General features: G+C 41.9%; 1 protein-coding gene across 1 annotated transcript; it reads left to right on the top strand.

The window, feature by feature from the left end:
* The first annotated feature begins 3,565 nt into the window (after positions 1-3,565).
* mrpl52 (mitochondrial ribosomal protein L52) lies at positions 3,566-5,210 on the top strand. The gene is made up of 5 exons (XM_076092236.1): positions 3,566-3,621; positions 3,998-4,067; positions 4,468-4,535; positions 4,777-4,841; positions 4,945-5,210. Exons 1-5 carry the CDS (start codon positions 3,588-3,590, stop codon positions 5,095-5,097), a joined length of 390 nt encoding a protein of 129 aa, XP_075948351.1. The 5' UTR covers positions 3,566-3,587; the 3' UTR covers positions 5,098-5,210.
* The last annotated feature ends 5,531 nt before the right edge of the window (positions 5,211-10,741 follow it).

Raw genomic sequence — 10,741 nt, forward strand, 5'->3', positions numbered from 1 at the left:
ACTTCTGCCATTCATCTCGGGGCGAAACGTGCTCGGAAAGAAAAACTAAAACAGCATTATTAACTTTAACTCAACGGGGGAAAAAAAACACACGTATACCGGGGACTACGTCTCCTCAGCCCGTCCGTCCATCCGCCTGGAGCTCGGCTGCTTTTATCATTCCCCGTTTCCAAAAAGGAAAAAGTAGCGAAATAGTAGCGGAGGGAAGTTTTAGGAGAGAGGGAAGGAAACGAGGGGAAACTGGAGCTCCGTTACAGTCACGTCCCAGCAGACCGGTGCTGGACTAAACGAGTCGCTCGAGATAAATAAAATCCCTCCCCGTGTGCATTGCACGGTCGACAACTTTGTCTTTCTTTCTTGCCCCTAAATAATTACTTACCTCCCCCCTCTTTTTTTTTGTGCAAGTATGTCAAGCTAGCAATGACGGAGAGACAGACTTCCGGTTATACCCTTTCAAAATAAACTCATAACCGGCGACTGTTATATTTAAAAGGTAAAACAATCTTAGTCGATTCGTAGTAACGCTTTGGTTTCGCTTTGCATTGAAGACTATACTCCTGTTTGATATTTAGACACTGTTTTATAGTTAGAGACTCCCAAATGGTTATTTATTCGCCCTCCCTTTCGAAAGCTACATATACGTCGCCTTTATTTTGAAGGTGGAATCTCTGAACGACCGTTACTTTGCGTTCCGTCGGGTTGTCCAGCTTGACGCATCACTGTTCCTTTATCAGTGAGCGGCGGCTCGTTTCCCCCCACAAGGCCGGGACACCTTTCCACCAGCCATGACTGTTTCGTCATTCATACGCAAAACTCCCCTCAGAGGATGAGCACACTCCGCCAAGACCTGCTCTTTACAACAAAATAGCGATGTTAAATAAGAAACCTGCTCATGTAGAACAACTATAGCCTACATAGTATATCACTGGCTTATTAGTGATGCATTGAGGTGCACCAGGTAAAGTACACAAAGGCCTATAGGCTGCTGGATAGCTTAATTCATTATAATAAGTCAGAATGTATTGGTTAATTCATATTGGGTATTACTATTTGCAAAATAACTAAACTCTGCCAAGTAAACGTGTTGGATTAAAAAGTGCAATAGTCCTACTTCCATCTGAGGTAGTTGAGTAGAAGTATGAAGTAACACAACATGGAAATATTCAAGTATTGTACAAGTACTTCATTGTACTTAAGTACAGACCTTGGAAAGAATGTAGTTAGTTACAAAGTTCTTCACAATAAAAGATAAAGGAAAGAAAAATGTGACTTTTTGATTTGGTGTTTGGTTAAAAAAATGATCTGTGGGGTGTAGGAGCAGCACTTTGACTCAATACCTCAATATTTCTAAAACCTTTTTAACCGTTAGGTTCATATTTACTATGACTGTGCACTGGAGACAGATGTGTTCATGTGGCTGTGGTTTGGCACGAGCTTAAACGTTGGACTGGCCACCAAGCCAAACCACCACTGTAAACAATTCTGTTTTCAGAAAAGCCATTATTTAGTTTTTCCTCATATAACTGTAACCCCCAAAACCAAGCTTACTGCTGTCTCAATAATTCTGTTAAAGTTAGTTTTGTGGGCCTTAATGTAAGATATAACCTTTAATGTTTTAAACCAAGGTGGAAAGTAACTCAAGTACTTTACATGAATATTTTCATAGTACTTTATGCTTCTACTCTACGAGTAAGACAGAAGTATTGTACACTTTTTACTCCCTTTTAGTTACTTGACACTTAAACTTATCAGTTATTTTGCAAATTATGATATTCCACACAAAACATATGGTCATCTTATTAAATATTACATCCTTAAAGATTAATCTACCAAACAGTATATAGATTAGTTAGTATCCACAAAATGCTGCCCACACAAAAATAATAATAATAGATAATAACATATTTTATAACACCTTCCATTATACTGTGCTCAATTTCAAATGCATGTCTTCTATTTATAATGCAGTAATCTAACAGTGGCACTACTTAGTAATCGCTGTTTCTCTGCATTTCACACCAACTCATTTAAAAAAAAAAAACTGCGTCGTTCGGGCAACGGTACTACTTTATCGTTCCACCAGCCTGTGGAATGTGCGCAGGGACACCGGTGCGTGAGGCGGCGGGTGAATTTTTTCGGCGTGTCTGAGTTCTCCAAGGAAGATACAGAGTAAACATCCCGCTACTATTTCAGGACCGGGCGGCGTTAGTCAGCCAGCCCCGATTCCGGCCCGTTTTTTTTTGTGGCAGTTGGTGGACACACCTAAACACACAAAGCCCCGATAAAGTGACTGTGTTTGGCCCGTGTTTTAATAAGCTTGTCCTTCTTTCTGTGTGCCCTGGAGCCTCTCCCCCCCCCCTCCTCCTCCATATGGGAGCCTTTTCGTGGCCCCTGCGGTTCACCGGAGTCCCTGCAGCAGACTCTGGCGTTTAGCTCACAGGCTGCGAGTGGGAACTTGCCTGAAAAGCTAACAGAGAAATTCTTCTGGGCTTAGTAGCGGAGCACTTCATACAAAAACAATACTTTGAAGAGCTGCGAGAGCGGCGCGGTGCTCTGTCTGCATATCTGTCCCGTCTTTTAGGCCCTAAAACAGATACACCAAGTCAACCCACCCCTCCTCGTGTGTGTTTGTGTAATTACGGAAGGCATGCAAACACATGTGAGGCCTTTTGTTTTTGAGTAATTTCAGTGGAAAGATGTGTTGTCCAAACTTGAAGCGGAACTCTGGTGTTTTTTTTAAGTATCTCATTTATTTAAACCTGAGAGACAGAGTAAATACTCTCCTAAGTGATAGTGTGGACCTCTTCAGACCTCTAAAGATATTATAGCCCGGATGACGTCACTGTGACATCTTATTATCTTTAGACGTGACAAAGCTCACCCCACAGCCTCGGGAGACGTTATTCAACTGTTGGCTGTGAAAACTACTCCTCGTGACAGCGGAGAGCTCCTTCAATGAAATATCTAATAGATTATTTTCTTTCCACTATAAAGCCTAGCTGCAGATAATCAGCATATGTTTCCTACAGTAAAACAGGGCAGTTTATATATTTAATTACAGGTCAACTTTACATTAAAGATGCATACATCAACAGCGGGTATCGTGGAGGACAAAATACCAAGAAAATGCAACAGCAACAAAGAGAAAAGGTGTGTTTCTGTTTCAATGATGGTGATGGCCGAAGGTATGTTCCTGTTATGGGGCCCTCAGGCAAAGAAAATTGCTGTTGGGCCTCTATTGAACCCAAAAGGTCTCTACCACGTGCTGCCCTGTATGTACACCGTTGAAGTTCCCTTCATGTACAGTGCACAGATTCAACATCTGTATTGCTTGTACTGTTTTTGTATCTTTGTTTGTCCATTCTAGAAATAAAAAACAACCACAAACACATCAACAACCACAAAACTTTAGCAAAATCAATGTAAAAAAAGAATACATATATATTGTTACTATCAGCTTCTCTTTTCTTTTCTTTTAGTTGTAAAATCCACTTTTCAGTCACAAAATAGTGACAATAAAGACAGCCAGGCCACCTCAGCGCATCTTTAGCACCACCTAGTGGCCAACGCGGTATTGCGCAGACAACATGGCGGCCCCCGTGAGGACATTGTGCTGTGCAGGTGAGACAGAGGTTATTCACGAAAACCCATGTATTTGAGACCCGTTAAAAAACTTAAACTCTATCTTCGTTGTTGTAAATATCTTCTCGTACTTACTCGCTGCCTTTGATACACCTGCCCGCGTGAATAGCCGCCGGAAATGCAGTAAGAGCTACGGATGCTAACGCTAATGCTAACAGTTCTGTCTTACAAACTCCTCAGTAAAGCAGCATTTGTTATGTTCAGGGTTATTTCAGCGCAATGTTACGCAGCTGACACACTAGCGAAAGAAAGTACCAACACACGAGCGTTTGTACTTATTGTATACGGATCTGTATCTGCTCATAATATCATGGAGTGTTTGTACACGGCGGTTTTGTTTTGGGATGTGTTCCAGTGTTGAGGCTCTCCAGCAGGCAGTTCAGCACAACGTGTGGAGTACAAGCTGGGGAGAAATGGAGGAAAGAGTAAGTTCACTGTTGACACACTGCTGCTGTATTTAGCAGGTTTTAACTATGTAATTGCAGTTAAATCTCGTTTATTTGAAGTCTAGTTTGGGTACATGCATCTCTACAGCTGACAATAGAAGGGGAATTGAAGTGCGAGTCCTTTTAAGATGAACTCTACTGATTTACACATCAAAGTCAGTCTACAGGTGTTAGGAAGTACTACTGCATACAGAAGACGTGGAGAGCCTTTTTATGGCTTTATGTGTTGGGGGTTGAACTACTGCACTAGATGAGAATGGGGGACATTTGTAAGGGGGGGGGGGGGGGGGTCAACAAACAGTGGGGAAAAAATAGCTGATGAGGCACAAGTCCTCTCATTCTCTGTTTCTACTTTCATAACGTTTGTGTTTGCTTGCAGACAAGGACTCGCCCGAAGTGGCACAGAGTACGGCCATCTGACAGATCTGCCTGATTGGTCGTTTGCAGGTATTGTAATATTTTGACCTCTTTCAGATATTGGGAGGTATTATCAAGCAACAAAGGACACATTTAGAGCTCGCTTAAAGAGGCAGTCAGCAGGGGTTCATGTTATTTCCATGTAGGGTAATTGCTCTTATTAAATCCTGCTTGCAATAGTTGGAGAAAGCGGTGGCCATGTTGTGCTCTACTTGTAGCACACTTTGTAATTTTCCTTTTTTTTTTTTTTCATGTTTGTGGAACGGGACAGATGGGAGACCAGCGCCTCTGATGAAAGGACAGCTGAGAAGAAAGCAAGAGAGGGAAGTTCTAGCAGTGAGTATCAACGCCTAAAAGCATCTTCCTTTTTTAAATCTCCTTGTCTTGTCTGTTTCATCCATCACTCTGTCTGTAACCATGTTCCTGCTCTGTCTCACAGAGACGCATCGTGATGCTGAACTCGGAGGTGGACAGAGGAATGGAGGCGTGGAGTGAAAAACAGGAAGAAGCCAAACGACTGGAGGAGTACAGGAAGTCTCTCTTACTCAAACCTAAAGGGAAGTTACTAATGAAGAAAGCATCTAAAAGTTAGACATGTTATCATATCCTTATTGTGATTTATTGAATATATTTATGAGGACTTGTGGGTTTTCATGTTTGTTTTTCATGGATTTCTGCAATAAATGTTCAGATTTATACTCTAAATATTGTTTCCTCGATCATTTTACAGACGTCACTCTGAGTTAATGTCTCTCAGCTTCCACTAGATTGCAGCATTTCTCCTTTTTTTGCGAGGCAGTGCGACGGCTCAAACGCCATTTTGTCCTGAGTTGGGCTCAGAGAGGAGTTTGGGTCGGGCGGGCAGAGGAAGGGGGGAGCTGGCGAAGCATAAAGTAGCACTGATTCAGGATCTCCTGTGTATGAGTGTGTTTTAAAGAGAGGGAGTTCACACCTTGGCATGCTGTTGTAACTCAATGTTATTACTCTAAATACATGACGAATGTTTCACTCAAAACCACCTCGGTGAAGCGGCTTAGTTAAGTTTAAGTAGAGAGTCTTATGTGACGCCATCACCAGAATAATTGTCAATTTGCACGTTTTTATTAGCACGAGTGAAGACAAATCTGTTCCAAGATAAAAAGTCAGAAAAGGGGGTGTTTCCAGCTACATTTTGGGCTCACATCATGCTTTGCGTTACTCATTTAAAAGCAGTATTTCGTGGGGTAAAAAGTCTGAATTTTGAATGCGCTTTTCTGCAGCCCGGTGTCTGGAAAGATGATTAGCTTGCTGCAGCCAAGTCGCATCCCACAGAAAGAGATATTCTTTTTGAGTATCAAAGTCTTCATCATTCTGCAGAAACACTTTTCTTTTGCTCCGTTTTGATTTTAAAAGCAGAAAATCGGCTGCGAAGAATGGAACATAATCCCAGTTCCTCGTGTGTCTTTAAAGTTGTTAGAATCTTTTTTTTAAACATCATAACCACACTGATGAATTATTTTGAAGAGAATCAAACTGAACTTTTTGTCGGATGCATTTAAGGTGTAAAGGGACGTTTTGCAGAGAGACGCTGAGCAGCTGTGCCTTTGTAGAGTCAGCACTAATTCAGTGTGACTTTGACTTATAAACAGACTATTTACTAAATGAGGTCACCCTCTCCTCACCCTCACCCCTGCTCTCTGCTCCCTTCCTCCTCACGTCCTCCTCCATCTGCCTCCTTTTTTTTCTCTTCTCTCTCTCTTTGTCTTGTTGCAGACTTAAGCAAAGCCCCACTGTAATTAGGGCTGCTAGCTGCTGAGTTGCAGATTCTTTTCTGTGGGGATGGGAGTTTTCTCTCCCCCCCCATCCCCCCTTTCCTCTCCTTGTCTGGACTTTTTCATACAGTTGACCAAAGGAGCTGACTGTTTGTTGCTGCGTGGGTGGACACTGAACTGACCACAGAGGGTGTTAAAGACCAAAAAAAACCTGTTGTTAGAAATGCAAAAGTGGTTAGCGTGGCGACATTTATTCATTCACACGCACATCCTCACACCTGCACCATCAAAGACCTCCCAAATGCACCAACAGTGAGAAATGTGACTCCTCATTCTTTCTCTTGATGCACCATTTTTTTTATCACATCCTGCTTCTCTGTGAATGTCTTTTTCCTCAACAACCTCTCCTCCTCCTCCTCCCCCCCTTCCTCTCCTCCTCGTGTTGTTTTGGTTTTGGGGAAATGAGAACCAGATGTTGCTTATTGTGCAGATGTCAGCGATGGAGGGAGGGTTGCTGGGGTGCTTCAGGGGGCGCTAGGTGAGGATCAGTCTGCTTGGATGGAGGGCGAAGGGTGAGGGTGGATCTGTAGCTTCACCCGCAGACCAGAAACAGGGAGGGCTTCCTGGCCGATGTGACTAGGATGGGATGGGGGGGTGGTGCAGAGTCAGGGGGTCTGATTCAGCATCTCTGTTCCCAGAGACCGCTTCCTGACCTGGGTGTTCCTGTAGAGTACGGGGCACCCTGGGTAGCATGTTTTTTTTTTTTTTTACAAATCACACAGCCTGAATGTTTTGAACTGTGCATGACTGTATGAGAACTCTCTGCAGACCGTAATTATCTTTGTTTGTTGCTGGTTGGACAGTAAACCACGTGGCTTCCTTCGTACTTTCGGTATTTATTTTCTTTTTTCATGAAAACTGAATTAGTATGTTTTGGCATCAGGACAGATTATTTTCACTCGTGTTTCATTTCAGTTTGTTAAAATGCTTCTGCTGAAGTGGGGAGTTTGTTCTGTAGGAGATGAAGAAGTACTCGCATCCGTTGCTTGAGTACATGTACCAGCAAGTACATGTACAGAAGTATTATTTACTAGTGCTCATTTTGCAGAAAAATGTTAATTGTCGCGGTGAAGCTAGTTTTAACTACACAGTTTGTAATTTAGTCCAGTAGTTCCCAACCTGAGGGTCGGGCCCCTCCAAAGGATCACAAGATGAATCTGAGGGGTCGTGAGATGATTGATGGGAAAGGGAGGAAGGTTGAAGAAGTTCTGCTTCACAAATTTGTATTCATATTTGGACTTTTTGGGGGGATTTCACTTTTTTAGTGAAATATTATATAATTTGGGCCTCAAACAGTTATTTAAATTAAACCATCTGAGGAGTTTAGCGGGGGAATAAATCATCTAGACCAATTTTTGTTATATATCTTTTTTTTACAAGTTTTTATTATGTAAAACTAATTTGAAACTAGGCAGTTAGAAGTGCAGCATTTGCCTCTGAAATGTAGTCGCGTAGAAATATGAAGCAGCATAACATGGATAATACTCAAGTAACGTACAGGAACCGTACAATTGTACTTAAGTACAGTACTTGAGTACGTGTACATTCCAGCACTGCAGGCAACACTAGAAAAAATTACAATGGAAAGTAAATGGCATAATGTAGGTCACCCAAACAAAGCCTCAGGTTGAATTGCAAGCAGCTGTCCTGGCCACTTCCTGCCTGGCATGGAGAAGAAGTGCTGAGCTGGATGGTTGTTGCTGCACCGCCCAGCCAGGCTGCATGACTTCTACAGTAAAATGGCTGAGAGAGAGAGAGAGAGAGAGGAGAGGGGAGGAGAAAGAGAGGAATAGAAGCCAACATGTCTGCCAAAGGTCTCATCTGCGTTCATGTCCTTGACTTACAAGACGGAGAGCAGATGCTTGGCAGACAAACACGGTCGCATCTCCAAACAGACAAAATCAAGTGAAAAATGTGCGTTTGATTTATTTCCCGGCAACATCTTTTACGACATCAAACATGATCGTATCTTGTCCGACTGCTCCGCTCACAGAGATGGCATCGCTTCAGTTTAAAAGTGTAACATCTTTAACAGGGCTGCGGGGCAAAGGAAGAGTTTCTGGCAACATTGTACTTTACAGGACTCACAGTTTCCTTTTGATTTTCAAGAAAGAAACTGGAAGGTTTCGGGAAACAACTACAGAAAGCAATTTGGTTATAATTATAGGAAACATGGTGACATGACACAGCCAATGAATTAATCCTGAAGCCAATATTAGTTCCCCGTCTGGGCGTCGTGACCCGAACAAAGAGTCATCCAATTAATCTAAAGGGTTGAGAGACTGTTAAAGGATAAAAAAGCAGAATCTTTATTTATTTTTCCTGTATATTTCTGGTTGATATCAGCTTTTGGTCTTCAGGCCTAAAAATGTTTTTAGTGGATGAACAGATGTGAGTAAAAAAGAAAAAGAAAAGGTTAGTGTTCATTAGTCCAAAGAAGATGCACTTGGTGCAAGAATACCTCGACAGTGTCTCCGACATAGAGAGATATAGTTGAAGTCAGTTCAACCAATCAAGCTAATTCTAAAGTCTGTATGAAGTAATGTTTTCTTCATTCTGTGTTGTTTTGTCTCCAGTTAAAATATCTTCTTTATCACGTTAAAGAGCAACTTTAAACCAGCTTGTTTTACCTTCTCTCCTGTCTGCAGTGATGTAGAAATGTACTTCAGGGTGTGTCAGTACACTGTGACATCACTGTTGAACACTTACCCAAGGGCCCTTTTACCTCCACTGGGTAACACCTGATCAAAAACAGGATCAAAGGTGTATCCATGAGGCTCTTTTTACACAGTAATGTCGCAACAGAGCGCTTTCAAAACTGGAAACAGTTAAAAATGGGAACGGTGCTAAGGTCATGTGTTCTGGTTGATGTAATTTACATGAAAATAGTGTTTCTGAGAGACTAAACTGTCGTTGAATACCAACCAGATTTTCAGCAATTCTCTTTTTTTATGTCGGTGGTTGTTTGCCGTGATCTTGTGGCTGCTGTTGTTTACCGCTACACGGACAGAATGTGAAGAGTTAAAAAAGAGAGTTTGAGGAAAAAGGGTTTGAAGGGGGGGAGGAGGAAAGGGCAGAGAAAGAAAGAGAGCAAAAACAGACCAGAGATACTTGTGGTGAGAGGAGTGGTTTGAGACTGAAGCCTCATAAAAAGAACAATTTTGCAGTGGGTGAGGAAATGGGAGAGAGGGGGGGAGGCTGCTTGCAAAAGGATTTTTTGGATACAAATGTGCAGAGGGAAAAAATATCCCCAAACCTATGAAATCATTTCTGTTTTACTTCCCTCCTCACATCTCTCTTCCCTTTCTCTGTTTTTCTGTCACACTATTTTTCTTCATGTTTTTATAATTCATTTCCAGTGGAGACATACAGGGCTTAAACCTTTTGTTTTTGTTTTTGTAACACACACACACACACACACACACACACACACACACACACACACACACACAGACAGACAGACAGACAGACAGACAGACAGACAGACAGATATACAGTACACACACATGCAGCCGGGCTTGGCCGAGAGGTTGAGATGTTTCATATACCAGATGCTCAGTTGGACAGAACTTCTCTGAAAAATGTGAGCGTTCCATTTTTCCGGCCCGTGCTGGCTCCACGTCCAAAACAACCAGCGGCGATGTAACTGTATCCAGACTTGTTTCCTCCTCTTTTGTTTTGTTTCTGTACAACACTGCATTGCTTCTTAATTACTGATTCATATGTAACACCCGTTTGCATCGTTTAGCTTGTGGATTTGTTTGTGCAGAGTGCAGGTAATGTCTGTAGAATGTTGACATAAATCGTCACCATTTGATCTTTCACATTTACACACTTTATATCTGTGAACAAAACTACTTGTTGTGAAATAGACGACAACAACTTCTGTCACTGACTGACACGATTGTCCCGCAGAGCAGGACATAATGGAAAAAGAGGAGGACCACAAACCGAAAAACAAAAAACAAAATAGCAGATGTTATAATCTGGCAACAGCAGCTCAGGCTGAAGCGAAATTAACTGGAATGATGAAATCCTCCCAAACAAGCTACGTCTTCCAGACACTGGTAAGAAATAGGAGTGACAGTAAGCACCATGTCCTTTTGAGAACACAATGGTATCAGTTTTTGGATACTGACTGCAAAAGCGAAGTACATTATGAAAATGACAATACAGTAGTTTTAGCATGTAGCATGGAGTTAAGAAACGGACTCAATTAAAGCTACCAGAGCAGAATGTTTGCCTACATGGAAGCATGAATACAGGAAATTACAGGAAATGTTCAAGTAAGTTTGTTTGGTTGTGTCCATGTTTTTTGTTGATGACTTCAAACAGAATTTCCTTCAGAATAGTTGTGGTAAAAACGAAGAACTTAATCAATCAGAATGAATTGGTTATTGTTAGTTACATTTGTTTTTTGTTATC

Source organism: Anarhichas minor, unplaced genomic scaffold (assembly GCF_050575085.1).
Source record: "Anarhichas minor isolate MPS153535 unplaced genomic scaffold, ASM5057508v1 ptg000016l, whole genome shotgun sequence".
In the NCBI taxonomy this organism is placed as follows: domain Eukaryota; kingdom Metazoa; phylum Chordata; class Actinopteri; order Perciformes; family Anarhichadidae; genus Anarhichas; species Anarhichas minor.

Bases quoted from the DNA above. Each gene is read 5' to 3' on its own strand.
- mrpl52 (XM_076092236.1), top strand. From the start codon at position 3,588: ATGGCGGCCCCCGTGAGGACATTGTGCTGTGCAG. The intron at 3,622-3,997 runs GTGAGACAGAGG...GATGTGTTCCAG, and splicing joins GAGGACATTGTGCTGTGCAG to TGTTGAGGCTCTCCAGCAGG. The intron at 4,068-4,467 runs GTAAGTTCACTG...GTTTGCTTGCAG, and splicing joins GGGGAGAAATGGAGGAAAGA to ACAAGGACTCGCCCGAAGTG.